This window comes from Lithobates pipiens, unplaced genomic scaffold (genome assembly GCF_037356315.1).
Source record: "Lithobates pipiens isolate NorthernLeopardFrog02 unplaced genomic scaffold, aLitPip1_a1.2 Scaffold_8, whole genome shotgun sequence".
Classification (NCBI taxonomy): Eukaryota; Metazoa; Chordata; class Amphibia; order Anura; family Ranidae; genus Lithobates; species Lithobates pipiens.
In genome coordinates this window covers 269,786,023-269,802,763 of record NW_027507903.1, presented here as the reverse complement: position 1 = coordinate 269,802,763, position 16,741 = coordinate 269,786,023, and the positions used below count along the sequence as shown (strand labels likewise).

At 38.9% G+C, this 16,741-nt stretch overlaps 1 protein-coding gene across 3 annotated transcripts in view; it reads left to right on the top strand.

Moving 5' to 3' along the window:
• Window positions 1-16,741, top strand: part of OTOGL (otogelin like) — a 253,043-nt gene that overhangs the window by 216,222 nt on the left and 20,080 nt on the right. For all 3 annotated transcript variants that reach the window (XM_077471956.1, XM_077471955.1, XM_077471957.1), the window contains 3 exons: window positions 373-436; window positions 13,298-13,476; window positions 16,378-16,482. In XM_077471956.1, the coding sequence (XP_077328082.1) occupies window positions 373-436; window positions 13,298-13,476; window positions 16,378-16,482 (348 nt within the window). The remainder of the gene's footprint in view (window positions 1-372; window positions 437-13,297; window positions 13,477-16,377; window positions 16,483-16,741) is intronic.

Genomic DNA, 16,741 nt, shown 5'->3' with positions numbered 1-16,741 from the left:
TGAGCACGAATGAATTCCAGTGGCCAGAATAAATTAATATGGCCATGGGAATCTGTCACCGCTCAAATGTGCTATGCTTCTAAATGCGCTTAAATGCATCTAAACGCACATGCAATAAACTGCTTGGGCATGTGTTTTAAGCAGCTTTTCTCCTACCAGGAGTTCTGTCGTTCAGAGGGGCAAAACAGACGCCATGTGTGCATGAGGCCTAAAGGATACATTCAAAACTCAATAACTACCTGTGTGTGCTTATTGTACATCTCTCTTAATACACTTATTATTCTAGAGAAAGTAATTAATTTATTCATAAAAATACAATTATTATATGTTAACATTAAATACAACTAAGAAAATACTTTTTGCTTTAAACAGGGAGAATATCGGAAGATTGATGCAGACTGGCATAGTGCTTGTGGATGTACTCATTATATTTGTGGTATTGATTTATTTTTACTTGCTTTGCTTTGTGTAATAGAAATACAAAAAGGTGATAGGTGATTGAGCAGCCTGTATATAAAGTTATATTGAGCTCTGCAGACCAGATGAAAAGATCCAGACCAGCCTAATAAGTTACCTGTTTTTGGTACCCTAATTACTCAGAACTACGGATAAGGTTTGGGTTCATTGTTCCTATGGATTCATTGTGAATCCTGTGGGTTCCCGAGATGCAATCCTGGTGCATTGTTGTGCAGATTCACCCATGGTGGTAATGCACTGCATGGCTTTTGAACTATGGCCAGTATGCTTAGAAGGACTAATAAGGGTATAGACTTTTGGTTAAAATGTTGGATCCAAACCCTTTTGAAATCAGTGGGAGCCGAGTGTTAAAAACCAATAATGGCCATTATCCAGGCTAAGAAGCAACGTTCATTTTTCAAATGACATGGGTGACTGTGAACTGTCCTGGGGGGAAAGTACAGATGTAATAACATTTAAAAAAAATTAATTTGTCAGGGAGCAGCAAGGACGACGTTAAAAATGCAAAATTCCTTTAAATAACGTGCCAGAGAAATACTCCTAATCTTCCTTTGAAGTGGCTCATCTGTATGATGTATTCAACCCACTACAGAAAAACTGACATTTACAAAGAAAAAAATCATTTTAAATTGCCGGTAAATGACAGCTTTGACCGCTTACATCTGTTTGTAAACAAAGCAGCCAGGATTCCCTTCATCCATACCAGACCCTTATTCTAAATGTGGGATTGGTATAGATGTCAATGGAGGACCCCCCACTCCCACACAAACACACACACACACACAGAAAAAACAGAGTGGGGTTCCCACCATAATCCATACCAAGCCCTATGGTCTGTTATGAATTTAATAAAAAAAAAAAATGGTGTGAGCCCCCTCCAACTTCTATACCAGACATTTTGGGCTTCTGGTATGGATGTTGTGGGAGAACCCCATACAAAAGTCAAGAAAAAAAACATTTTAGGTCCCCTAAAAAATCCACACCTGATCGTTATCTGAGCATACAGCCTGGCTGGCCAAAGGGGACGACGTGCATGCTGCCCTCCTTCTGAAACATACCAAACCACATGCCCTTAACATGAAGGAGCCCCCTGGCATATCACATTGTCCCCTTGTTAGCAGGACAAGAACCACTTCCCAAAAACCCTGGCCTGTTCTCGGGGTGTCTGTAAGATAGGGTTTATTGGAATCTGGAATTCCACCTTTAAAAATAAGAGGGCCCCCAGATACTGCCCCCCATGTGATTGAAGTTTACATAGAGGGGTGAATTTTTGAAGGGAGACTCATTTTTCTTGATTTATGCATAAAAAATCCATACCAGCCCTGAAGGGCCCTGAAGGGCCAGATACAAATTATGGGGGGAACCCTCTTCATTTTTGTTTAAACTATCCCTGGCCACTCTCTTCAATTGGCTGGGGATTCCCGGCCAGTAAATGGATGGGGCTGGGCATCTGCCACTTCCTTAACAACCATTGACAGCAGAGGAAGAAAGCTGTCATATACAGTACAGTAGTGGGAGAAAAACCCACTACTATATGTGAGGTTTGAGAGTAAAAGTATTCTCGCGCCTACCAATGTGTCCTAAAACTAGTGGGGTTGCAGCAAAACACCGGCAGGGGTATACACCTTCCCCAGATTAAGTAATAATGGTTAAGAAATGGTGTTGCGCTCCGACTACATAAATCTAATTAAATTAACATGTACTCAAGTGACAACCAAAACAGTAATAAACTAAAGTGTGGAACTGTATGTTTAAATAAACTCAAACAATGTGCATAAATATTAAAGTGCAATACACCAGGTCACATTGTGCGCTTGACAAAAAACTTAATATGAGAAATCCTCTATAGATGACAGTGAGATAATATTAAGTATATATCCGAATATATAGATGATATGACAAAAAAAAAAAAAAAATAAAAAAAAAAAAAAAAAAACCTGAGTGTCGTTATAAAAGTGCAAAACAGATCAAAGAATACACAAAATACTAATAATCCATGTGTAGTGTGTCACGTGTCTGAACAAAATACTAATAGTCCATAAGCAGTGAAATGTGTGTTTGAGCAAAAATTCCAAAAACAAAAATAAGGTGAACTATAGTTATATAGAGAGCATATCCATTTAATGATAAAATGCGTCCATTTGGTGATCAACAAAGCAGTATCCTGCGTGCTCCAAAGGCAGGGGGTGGATTCCACCAGTGCTCCTATCCGTATAATATCCTCACACTAGGTGCAGTAATTACCTTACCTTACTGCTGTAAGGTAAACAGCATTTCCAAAGTGACGCTTGTTGTCCAATGTAGGTTCAGTAGGTGATGTAATCCTGGACTCTCATTCACCGTGGGCACGTTGTAACATGCAGAGAAAGCAAGGGGAACACTCCAATAGTGAAGTACGTATTCACAATTTATTGGGTATAAAACGAAGGTAAGGTACTCACATTTAAAACAATAATAAAAGCACAACTTAAACGAACGCGTGTCACGTTCGCGCTTCCGGACGTCACTTCCGGTGTCCTTACTGGCCAATTGTGTTCCTACGCGTATCGTCAAATGACTTCATCAGGGAATAACAACTGGGGTAAGGGCGAACGTATAAATAGTGTCAGTAATTAGCAGCCATTTTTGTGAAGTCCATTGTGGCCCCATCTACGGCCATTTTCTCGTGGGCTAATATATATAGAGTAATGGTCAACGGACGTGACAGTGACAGGAAATGTGCAAGCCTCACTTGCGATCATTTTGTGGGGGTATTTTTTATTGTAGATTATCATTAACTGTTATAGCCCGCTGGGAGATACCCAGGAAACATTATTCTTATTGGCGCAGCCCCGAAGGTAGTAGCAGAGCAACCCTTCTCATTAGCGTACCTGCGCAATAACGTTCGTTTCTAAAATGACATCTAGCATAAAACAACAAAGAGGAAAAGTATAGGCAATACTGGGCAAATATATTAAAATTGAAAGTGATTAAATAAAAACAAAATAAAAACTACACTAGTAAAACCATAGTCATAAAATTATTATGTGTAAGAGATATCGATAATTATATAAAATCTTAAGGTGTGTGGTATAGCATGGCCAATAATTGGGAATCAGCTATTGGCGATATAAATTATCAACAGGTCCATTTAAAAAGCAGTGATGTCTAGGAGGGAGACAGTGATCTAAAACACACTTACGACTATTTACTAGATCACTAGCAGTGTATAAACTGAGTGATATGGGAAAAAGTTAAAAGTTATAGCTAAAATTGTGTGTATATGAGATCAACAATATATTGGACTAGGATGTAAGAATTCCATGATAACGGCCATCATAGATGGTCCTAACGGGAGTCATAATCGATCTCCAAGAGTAACACTAAAAACATAGACTGATAAAAAAAAAAAAAAAAAAAAAAAAAAAAGGGGAATAGAATATATATAAAAATAGAATAGAATAAGATAGAATATGTAAAAATATCAGAATCACTCTGATATGAGCGTTGTAGTTTAGTATGAGCGGTAGTCATAATCGATCTCCAAGAGAAACACTAAAAACAGAAACTGATTAAAAAAAAGGGGAATAGAATATATATAAAAATAGAATAGGATAAGATAAAATATATCAAAATATCAGAATCGCTCTCAATTTAGGAGAGGACACCGGAAAAGAGATCCAAAATTCACATAATAGTAATTTTAAAAACATCCTAACAAAAGAAGCTTATAGATAATGTAGTCAAAAATCACTAATAAAACAATTAAGGTCAAAATCAATATTGAGTCCCTGGGGCGCAAAAGTGTCTAAAGTGAAAATCCATCTAGACTCTGCCTGACTTAGTGTTCTGACCTTATGGCTCCCTCTCCAATGTCTTTTGTAGGGTTCGATACCCCAAAACATAAGCTGGGTAGGGTCCTTGTTATGGTGTATGCAAAAGTGCCTGGAAACGCTGTGCTTGTCGAAGCCATTAATGATGTTTTTAACATGCTCTTTTATTCGTACCCTTAAAGGTCTTTTGGTGCGGCCTACGTATTGCAAGCCACAACTGCATTGCAACACGTACACCGCTCCCTCGGTATTACAGCATACGAAATCTTTTATTTCGTACGTGTTCCCAGTGCTTGTAGACGTAAAATTAAATTTCTTTTCAGCTGGGCGTTTTGTTTTTAAGCATGAAAAGCACCTTTTACATGGGAAGAACCCTTTACCAGTGAAGAAAGTCAGGCCTGTGGGTGGGGGGTCGGGGATGTTCTTGACTATCTTGTCCCTTAAAGTCTTTGCCTTTTTGTACACAAATTTCGGGTATTCAGGCAACAATTCCTGTAAGTGTACATCTAAGCGTAGGATGTGCCAGTGTTTTCTGATAATCTTTTCAAATTTCTTGTGTTGAGCGTTGTAGTTTAATATGAGCGGTATCCCATCCATCCCTCGTGCCGGGGTGGTTTTATCTCTAATTAGAGTGGTTCGATCCATATTTTCGACTTCTGTAATTTTCTTTCTAATGTCTTCATTGTCATATCCCTTATTTATGAACCTCTGGCCTATCTTTTCAGCCTGCAGGCGGTAGTCCTTAGTGTTTGTACAGTTTCTGCGTAATCTTATCAGTTGACCCTTAGGAATATTACACAGCCAGTTGGTGTGATGGCAGCTACCTCTTGGCAAGTAACTATTCCTATCGACATTTTTGAAATGGGTCTTTGTATATAATTTGTTATTATTTTGTGTCACTTCTAGATCTAGGAAAGATATTGATCCGGTACTCACTTCCCAGGATAGTTTAATGTTTCTGTTATTAATATTTAGTCCTTCCAAGAATCTAACTAGGCTGGTTGTTTCGCCTCTCCAGAGTATCAGAATATCGTCTATATACCTTTTATATATAGCCAGTTCTCTGGGTCTGTTGGTATATACCGCTTCATCTTCCCATTGGGCCATGAATAAACATGCCACACTGGGAGCAAATTTGGCTCCCATCGCCACTCCAGTTCTTTGATGGAAGTACTCACGGTTATGCCAAAAATAACTGTTTTTAAGGCAAAAGTCCAGACATTTGACCAAATATTTACGCTGGGAGCACGACAACGTGCTGTACTTTCTTAGGCCCCATTTTACAGCCTCACAGGCTTGATAGTGTTGAATCACCGTGTACAATGAAGAGACATCAACTGATGCCATAGTCCAGGGTCCTTCCTCTTCAGGTAGTTCTTCTAATATTTGCAATACCTGCTTCGTGTCTCTCAGATAGGCTTCGGTTTTTGTGACCACAGGTTGTAAGAATTTATCTATGTATTCCCCCATTCTAGAGGTGAGGGAGTCAATCCCATTCACTATGGGCCTAAACGGGGGATCAATTTTATCCTTGTGTATTTTTGGTAAGGCGTAAATAATCGGAGTCCTGCATGCCTCTGGAATCAGGTATTTGGCTTCTTTTTTGCTCAGGATATCCTTTTTCAGCCCAAGGTGAACTACCTGTTCAAGTTCTTTCCTACATTTAAACATGGGATTCTTGGTTAGTTTTGTATATGTAGTGTTATCTCCTAGTAGCTTCTTCATATTATCGCAGTACTGTACTTTTGAGAGGATGACAATTCCTCCGCCCTTGTCGGCGGGTCGGATAACGATATCTTTCCGCTTTGATAGTTTCTTAATCCCGTTTTTCATAAACTTTGGATCCTCACGCTTCTTGATTTTTAGGTCCTTGAGATCTTGTAGCACTACCTTTTTGAATACTTCAACATGTTTATTGTTGGAGACCGTTGGGTTGAACACCGATCTATTCCTTAATTCACTATGTGTCACATCCTGATCCGCTACCTGGATGCGTTTTTTGATGGGATTGCTCGCTAGATGTTTTTTAATGTTTAATGTCCTAACATATTTTTGTACTCCTAGATACGTCTCAAATTTGTCCATATTCTTAGTGGGAGCGTATTTTAGCCCTTTATCGAGTACACCTATTTCCTCTTGAGATAAGGGCTGCCCACTCAGGTTGAAGATCCCCTCCCCTTTCAGTCTCTTCTTTGTCTGTAATCTTTTTCCGGCCCTCTTTCCTCTCTTCTTGGTGAACTTCTCCTTATGTCCCTGGTATCGTTTGGACGTCTCTGTGGGTGAGTCTCCATACCTCTCCCTAAAAAAGGCCTATTTTGATAGGCGTCCTGATAGTAATTTTGGCTTCTCCCGTCTCTATTCTCCTCATAGTGGTCCCTTAATGGGGCATAGTGATTGTACGTCGGTACCGAATATTGGTCATGAGAGTAGGTATGGCCCTGAGGTGGGCCCCAACTGTCTCTATGGCCATTTCCATAGTTCTGTGGTGGGCTCCTTCCTCGTTGTCCATATGCTCCTTGCGGTGGGCCTCTGTTATCTCTTTGGTCATAGCCCGGTCTGTTGTAGTTATTATTTTGTCCCCTCCTATTAGAATTGTTATTGTTTTTCCAGTATGGTTTTTTACCTCCATTTTGTGGGGTCTGGTTGGGGTGAGGTGGTCTCCTATCACTCCTCTGTGGAGTCGAATAATTATAGTCATTTCGGCTCTCTTCTTGTCTCGGATATCTAGATACCTCCATTTTGTTTATATATTGTTGATCATTTTGTTGTGGTCCCTCTAGCCTGTTTACTTGTGACATGTTCTTCTCAGGCGTGGAAAATGTAGAAATAGGATCAGAGCTCCCTCCTTGTCTTTGCCATTTAAAAACATCTTCATTTTTAAAATCATTAATATCTCTAATATATTTCTTACTTTTCCTTGCTTGCACTTCCCTGTCTTTCTTCACAAGGTCTTTATTTAGTTGTGTCATCATAGTTGTGAGTTCCAACTTATCCTTATGTGTCTCCAGTTCTCCCTTTATTTCTCCTATCGTTTGATCTATTCTATTTAGTTTTCTTTGCTTCCTTTTGATTAGGAAGTCCAGTAATTCCAACCCTTTCCCATTAAAAAAGGCGAACCATTCATCAATCGATTCTTGGTCCGTAAGACCGTCATTTGGTGTGACGTCCCATCTTAGACGTCTAGGGACTATCTTGTCCTTTTGGTATTGCTCGAAGGTGGTTATATCCCACCAAAGGCTCACCTTCTTCTCCATGTTATGGGCTAACCTGCGTATTAGGCTCTCCAGGCCACCACTTTTAGTGCCATTCGGGTCTGAGCTATTAAAAACCTGCTCTAAGTTGATTTTCCTTTTTTCCATAAAGGAAAAGACTTCCATTGTGGCAGCAAGAATGAATGGGTATTTAAATCAGAAATGAGAGTAAAAGTATTCTCGCGCCTACCAATGTGTCCTAAAACTAGTGGGGTTGCAGCAAAACACCGGCAGGGGTATACACCTTCCCCAGATTAAGTAATAATGGTTAAGAAATGGTGTTGCGCTCCGACTACATAAATCTAATTAAATTAACATGTACTCAAGTGACAACCAAAACAGTAATAAACTAAAGTGTGGAACTGTATGTTTAAATAAACTCAAACAATGTGCATAAATATTAAAGTGCAATACACCAGGTCACATTGTGCGCTTGACAAAAAACTTAATATGAGAAATCCTCTATAGATGACAGTGAGATAATATTAAGTATATATCCGAATATATAGATGATATGACAAAAAAAAAAAAAAAAAAAAAACCTGAGTGTCGTTATAAAAGTGCAAAACAGATCAAAGAATACACAAAATACTAATAATCCATGTGTAGTGTGTCACGTGTCTGAACAAAATACTAATAGTCCATAAGCAGTGAAATGTGTGTTTGAGCAAAAATTCCAAAAACAAAAATAAGGTGAACTATAGTTATATAGAGAGCATATCCATTTAATGATAAAATGCGTCCATTTGGTGATCAACAAAGCAGTATCCTGCGTGCTCCAAAGGCAGGGGGTGGATTCCACCAGTGCTCCTATCCGTATAATATCCTCACACTAGGTGCAGTAATTACCTTACCTTACTGCTGTAAGGTAAACAGCGTTTCCAAAGTGACGCTTGTTGTCCAATGTAGGTTCAGTAGGTGATGTAATCCTGGACTCTCATTCACCGTGGGCACGTTGTAACATGCAGAGAAAGCAAGGGGAACACTCCAATAGTGAAGTACGTATTCACAATTTATTGGGTATAAAACGAAGGTAAGGTACTCACATTTAAAACAATAATAAAAGCACAACTTAAACGAACGCGTGTCACGTTCGCGCTTCCGGACGTCACTTCCGGTGTCCTTACTGGCCAATTGTGTTCCTACGCGTATCGTCAAATGACTTCATCAGGGAATAACAACTGGGGTAAGGGCGAACGTATAAATAGTGTCAGTAATTAGCAGCCATTTTTGTGAAGTCCATTGTGGCCCCATCTACGGCCATTTTCTCGTGGGCTAATATATATAGAGTAATGGTCAACGGACGTGACAGTGACAGGAAATGTGCAAGCCTCACTTGCGATCATTTTGTGGGGGTATTTTTTATTGTAGATTATCATTAACTGTTATAGCCCGCTGGGAGATACCCAGGAAACATTATTCTTATTGGCGCAGCCCCGAAGGTAGTAGCAGAGCAACCCTTCTCATTAGCGTACCTGCGCAATAACGTTCGTTTCTAAAATGACATCTAGCATAAAACAACAAAGAGGAAAAGTATAGGCAATACTGGGCAAATATATTAAAATTGAAAGTGATTAAATAAAAACAAAATAAAAACTACACTAGTAAAACCATAGTCATAAAATTATTATGTGTAAGAGATATCGATAATTATATAAAATCTTAAGGTGTGTGGTATAGCATGGCCAATAATTGGGAATCAGCTATTGGCGATATAAATTATCAACAGGTCCATTTAAAAAGCAGTGATGTCTAGGAGGGAGACAGTGATCTAAAACACACTTACGACTATTTACTAGATCACTAGCAGTGTATAAACTGAGTGATATTGGAAAAAGTTAAAAGTTATAGCTAAAATTGTGTGTATATGAGATCAACAATATATTGGACTAGGATGTAAGAATTCCATGATAACGGCCATCATAGATGGTCCTAACGGGAGTCATAATCGATCTCCAAGAGTAACACTAAAAACATAGACTGATTAAAAAAAAAAAAAAAAAAAAAAAAAAAAAAAAAGGGGAATAGAATATATATAAAAATAGAATAGAATAAGATAGAATATGTAAAAATATCAGAATCACTCTGATATGAGCGTTGTAGTTTAGTATGAGCGGTAGTCATAATCGATCTCCAAGAGAAACACTAAAAACAGAAACTGATTAAAAAAAAGGGGAATAGAATATATATAAAAATAGAATAGGATAAGATAAAATATATCAAAATATCAGAATCGCTCTCAATTTAGGAGAGGACACCGGAAAAGAGATCCAAAATTCACATAATAGTAATTTTAAAAACATCCTAACAAAAGAAGCTTATAGATAATGTAGTCAAAAATCACTAATAAAACAATTAAGGTCAAAATCAATATTGAGTCCCTGGGGCGCAAAAGTGTCTAAAGTGAAAATCCATCTAGACTCTGCCTGACTTAGTGTTCTGACCTTATGGCTCCCTCTCCAATGTCTTTTGTAGGGTTCGATACCCCAAAACATAAGCTGGGTAGGGTCCTTGTTATGGTGTATGCAAAAGTGCCTGGAAACGCTGTGCTTGTCGAAGCCATTAATGATGTTTTTAACATGCTCTTTTATTCGTACCCTTAAAGGTCTTTTGGTGCGGCCTACGTATTGCAAGCCACAACTGCATTGCAACACGTACACCGCTCCCTCGGTATTACAGCATACGAAATCTTTTATTTCGTACGTGTTCCCAGTGCTTGTAGACGTAAAATTAAATTTCTTTTCAGCTGGGCGTTTTGTTTTTAAGCATGAAAAGCACCTTTTACATGGGAAGAACCCTTTACCAGTGAAGAAAGTCAGGCCTGTGGGTGGGGGGTCGGGGATGTTCTTGACTATCTTGTCCCTTAAAGTCTTTGCCTTTTTGTACACAAATTTCGGGTATTCAGGCAACAATTCCTGTAAGTGTACATCTAAGCGTAGGATGTGCCAGTGTTTTCTGATAATCTTTTCAAATTTCTTGTGTTGAGCGTTGTAGTTTAATATGAGCGGTATCCCATCCATCCCTCGTGCCGGGGTGGTTTTATCTCTAATTAGAGTGGTTCGATCCATATTTTCGACTTCTGTAATTTTCTTTCTAATGTCTTCATTGTCATATCCCTTATTTATGAACCTCTGGCCTATCTTTTCAGCCTGCAGGCGGTAGTCCTTAGTGTTTGTACAGTTTCTGCGTAATCTTATCAGTTGACCCTTAGGAATATTACACAGCCAGTTGGTGTGATGGCAGCTACCTCTTGGCAAGTAACTATTCCTATCGACATTTTTGAAATGGGTCTTTGTATATAATTTGTTATTATTTTGTGTCACTTCTAGATCTAGGAAAGAGTTTGAGTTTATTTAAACATACAGTTCCACACTTTAGTTTATTACTGTTTTGGTTGTCACTTGAGTACATGTTAATTTAATTAGATTTATGTAGTCGGAGCGCAACACCATTTCTTAACCATTATATGTGAGGTTTGACTCCTGCTGAATGGGTTAAAAGTTTGAAAGAACACCTGAACAAGTATTACTAGTGTGAATGTTGTGTGAAAAGAATTAAACGTGGACTCCAATGAAATAATCTAAATTAAACATAACCCCTCCAAAAAAGAACACAAACTCAAAATAAAAAAGTAGTAGTGCCAAGCAGCACAATAAGCAAAGTTTTCAAAGGAAAAAGTCCAAATAGATATACATAATCGTGCAAATCCATTGCTGTAATCCCCACATGAACCATCACCAGTGTACAAAATGCAATCTTATAAATAAAAATCTTATAGGGATAAAAATGCTTTTTTTAATAGAGTAGGGGACGGCTAAAGAACCTGTAAGATTTTTGTTTGTCTCTGTCCCTTTGCAGAGTTTCTCCCACTTCCCATCTAGTAATTCTGTTGTGATTGTAATTCTCTCTCACAGAGCCCTGGGTAGCACTAAAGACCCCCACAAAGGTTCTAATACTTCCAAACTCTATCCAAACTGTAAAAAAAAAGTATTTGGCTTGTCATGTGCTTTATTGGATTACTTTAGTTACTATTAAAGTTGAAATTAAAATATGTTTTGAGGTTAAGAATTAGGCCTATTTACTTTGTAGGTCAGTTTAGTATCGTTAAAAAGGAACTACCTAATTTGATATTAGGGTTAGTATGTAATAATACAGTATAGGGGTAGCATGCCATTAAAGTGCCCCTTCCCTCATGTTAAAACTGCCACCATGAATTAAAAATAAATAATAAATATAGCAAAATAAGTATTTGTAAATGTATTGGTACTTGCTTTTTTGTTTGCCTTGTTTTTTTTATATCCCATATGCTATTAGTCAATTCTTCCCCCAAAAAGAAACCTGCTGCTGCCATTTTGAAAAAGGATATCCTCTGTGATATGCTTCTTCTTCTGAATTTTTAAGCCTGGCTCACTGAAGACAACAAATAAAAAATGCAGCGCTATCAATATAAATCATGTTGAAATCAACATAAAATGGTCTCCAGATATCTTTGACACTTTTCACCTATCAGTGCCTGTGCCAATCAATACATAGATCTAAATCATAACATAAATCCTTGCAATTGTGTACACATACAGTATATGCATTAACATACTATAAAAACACTGTCCAAAATCAAACATATATAGTTCTGTGTATTCTAGTTCACATCCAACAGTTTTCTGAAATGTGTTTTGTTTTAAAAGGTCAAAAAATTATATAATCCTCTCTGGAAGGTTCACTTCACACTTGACCATTCTTCCAGAGCCCATTTGTGAGTATAGGCACAGAGCTGGACAAGAATACCTGGCTTGCACCCTCCGCTTTAATTAATCCCAAAGGTGTTCTATTGCTTATTCATGTCTTTATGGACATTGCTTTGTGCACTGGTGGCAGTCATGTTGGAACAGGAAGGGGTCATCCCCAAACTGTTCTCACAAAGTTGGTAGCATGAAATTGTCCAAAATGTCTTGGTATGCTGATGCCTTAAGAGTTCCCTTCACTGGAACTAAGGGGCCAAGCCCAACCCCTGAAAAACAACCCCACACCATAATCCCCTCTCCACCAAATGACTTGGACCAGTGCACAAAGCAATGTTCATAAAGGACATAGATGTGGGAATTTGGGGTGGAGGAACCGAACTGGCCTGCAGAGAGTCCTAACCTCATCCGAGCCAGGTCTTCTTGTGTAACATCAGTGCTTGACCTGACAAATGCGCTTCTGAAAGAATGTTCAATCATTCCCATAGACACACTCCTAAACATTGTGGACAGCCTTGCCAGAAGAGTTAAAGCTGTTATAGCTGCAAAGGGTGGGCAAACTCAATATTCAACCCTATTGACTAAGACTGGGATGCCATTAAAGTTCATGTATGTGTAAATGCAGGCTTTCTAATAGCTTTGGCAATATAGTGTATCATTGGAAAAAGGGAAAAGAGAGTAATCGTAGTGTAATACTGCTTATTAGAAGATTAAAATAAAGTTTGATACACTCACTTTCAATTATGCCAGACAGCATCAGAAAAACAACCATGTATAAGTAAGACAAGACGTGCCGATACACCTTAGTCCAACTAGGTGTAAGCATGCACTCCAACAAGTGGACATGATCTCACTTGTACTTGATGGGGTGCATGCTATGCTGAAAATTGTTGGGGAAAATAATCGTTGTGCCTAAAATGACATTCGTTCTAATAAAAATGTCAAAGTAAAAAATAATATGTCAAATATTGCAGTCAGTGTAATATTCATGTTTGGCATGGTATTATTATATTTTTAGAGAAAGAAGAAGTGTGTGTATTCCAGGGAGTTACAGTGTTGCGTCCTGGACAGTCACTGATTCATTATTTGAGTGGGGAAATGTGCTACACAGTGGAATGCTTACATGAAAAAAATCACACTACTGGATTTTATTCCATGGAAATATTAATGGTGAACTGTTCAACACAATGCGCTGCTGTAAGTATTCATACATTTTTAGACTGAGATAATTTTCCTTGCCCCCACGACTTGCTACCCTATCACATGGATGGTCAAATCGCATGTCAAATCAGCGGCAATTGCCGGTAATGGCACTGTCCACCGATTTCAAAAAGTAGTTTCTGTACTACTGTTCGTGATTTTGGGCTGCGATTTACATTGACATCTGCGTAGAAACCTGCACAGATGTCTCTGAAATCGCAGGCCAAAATAGGGACTGACATGCGGTAGTGAAATTGTGCGAGTTCAGCTGAACTCGCACAGCTTCATTCCCGCAGCTGTGAACCTGGGCTCAAAGAACTTTGAAAAAAGTATTCTACACCAACTGGCAGAGCTGTTGTTTTTAAAGCTGGGAGGACAGTGTATGTTCCAAGTAGCTGATCACCTATACTAGTCTTTAGATACACAAAGAAAGGTTCTTATTTGTTCATGGGAGCAGTATTTGTTTTCAAGATTCAGACGCTCTGGCACTACTTATTTGAATGCTCCCACATTTAGATGCTGTAACTGTTATGCCCCGTACACATGGTCGGACTTTCCAATGGAAAATGTGCAATCGGATCATGTTGTCGGAAAATCCGACAGTGTGTGGGCTCCATCTGACTTTTTCCGTCTGATTTTCCGACGCACAATGTTTGAGAGCAGGATCTAAAATTTTCTGACAACAAAATATGATCGCATACATTTTGATTGTGTGTGGAAAATTCTGACGGACAAAGTGCCACGCATGCTCAGAATAAACTAAGAGACAAAAGATATTGGCTACTGGCCCGTTTATAGTCCCGACGTACGTGTTTGGTGTCACCTCGTTCAGAACGATCGGATTTTCCATCAACTTTGTGCGACCGTGTGTACGCAACACAAGTTTTGGCCAAAATCCGTCTGAAAAAATCCGATGGATTTTGTGATTGGAATGTGTGACCGTGTGTCTACGGGGCAAAAGTCATCAGATTACATTGTGACTATGTCATTTTCTGTACATTAAAAAATGTGAATCTAAATAGAAGGACAGACGGTCCATTTCCATCTAATTGCCTTATAGAAGAGAAGGTTTTAGGGCACACAAACACAATAATTTACCAATTTATTTGGTAAAATATAAGACATGAAGTTGCACTGAGTAAATACACAACATGTTAAGCATTATAATTGTGTGCACCCATGAAACAGCGGAAAAACATCAATACCCTATATTTTCCATAGGCAATGCTTTGAAAGCCCCTATCGGTTTAACATTACCCATGAGCTCTGGTGCTAAAATTATTGATCTCACCCTGGTGTGCGTGGTGATATGTAACATGTGTAATACAATTGCCATTTTTTTATGTAGACGCCCCAATGTTTGCATATTGTATGTTTGTCTGCATATGTGGGGGTGGGAAGGCTCACTTTTTAACTGTGTGTGTGTATTTTTTCTAACTTATGATTTTATTGCTACATGCTACAATAGACCCCTGCCTATGTGATATGGGGGAGAGGGGCGAGCGGCTGTGTGTGCAAGGAGAGAGGCAGGAAAGGAGAAGAGCAGTGTATAGAGTGAGGGGCAGTGTGTACAGACAGGCTACCTCACTTGCCGGTGCTGACTGTCATTGACGGCTTTAAGGCTGGGTTCACACTGCAGTGGTTTATGAGAACGGATGTGATTCGCACCACACTGCAGTGCAAATCACATCCGATCTCTGTGCGATACGAGTTCAGCCATACAGATAGTATGGCTGAATTTGCATCGCACACGGCCCAAACTCGCACAGGACCCTTTTTTTGGTCCGCAGCAGAATCGGATCGCATGGGTGTTCACACCATGCGATCCGATTCCTGTCCGAGTTTGCAGATCGCACTGCGATATGCGAACTGATCTGGGGGTGTCATTAACGTTTCACTGACACTCCCAGCAGTTCGCATAGGGCAGTGTGAACTGCCGCTGGGAGGTATGTGATGCGGGAACCCGCCACGGATTTGCGGCGTTCCCGCATCGCTGCAATGTGAACCTAGCCTTAATGTAATTGCTAGCTCTTTTTTTTCTTTCCTGTATAGCGTTAGAGAAGGAGCTGTCATTCACCCGCTGCAAAAGGAAAGAAAAGAAAAAAAATGAGGCAGCAATTACATTTAAAGCCAGAAATGGCCATCAGCACCTTCAAGTGAGGGAGCCTGTCTGTACACACTGCCCCCTCATTGTATACACTGCTCTTCTCCTCTCCTGCCTCACTCCTTGTCTGCATTACACAACAAGCCACCCCCCCCCCCCCCCAATTCGCTTTCAGTCTGCTTTTTTTTGCTTAGTTTACTTTATGCTTTAGCGGGGATCCTGATGATCACTGGTTGTTAGAATGCCAGCAGGCAGAGATGAGTCACTAGTTGTTAAGACACCGTCGGGTGCCGGCTCCTAACAATCAATACAAAAGATGCAAAATCTGACCTTTTGTCGGTTTACATATGTTTATCCTCTGTTACATTGTTTTAACGGAACAAAAATAGGGCTTTGATCTATTTGAAAAACTGACTGTGGATGATTGCAGATGTAAATGGATGATCATCTAAATGCCCATGTGAAAGGGGGCCTTAAAGTATGCCCACTAGAATGGACACAACTATAACAGTATGCTTTACGCTGAACATCAAGCAAACATATAAAACATCAATTAATGCAGACATACTGAAAAATCATTATTTCTCTTTTAATTCGAGTAGTGTAAGTATTAACCTTTTGTAAATCCCTGTATGTTAATCTGGGAAGGAGCATTTGGTCTGGATTCAGATGTTTTGCAGTCTACATTACACAAATGCACATAATTGTAGGTAAAAATAAATGCTTGATAACATATAGGGTGAGAGAAGGATCTCTGTAACAATTTACTTTGCTAAATATGATTTCTTTCATAGAACCAGGCTTATATTCCATCTTCAAACAATCAGATGTGCTGTGGATCATGCAAGAATGTTTCATGCACATTCTACAGTGATAATGGAACAATGACTATATTTGAGGTGAGCCAATTGTTAAATACCAATATTTTCAGCTTTTGCTTAATAAATGCGGTGTCAGTTTTAATTTAGCTTGAACTTAATATAGACAATTTATATCTAAATCAGCTAAAGGGCATTTATGTAAGGTAACAGATTTATACAAATATTATTGTTAAATATAGCAGAATGGCAACACTTCTTTGTTTGGTTTTTCCATTGTAGTAGAAGTCCGAATTTTGGCCAGTCTGTGTCATATTCATATATAACAAGGGATGGGTGA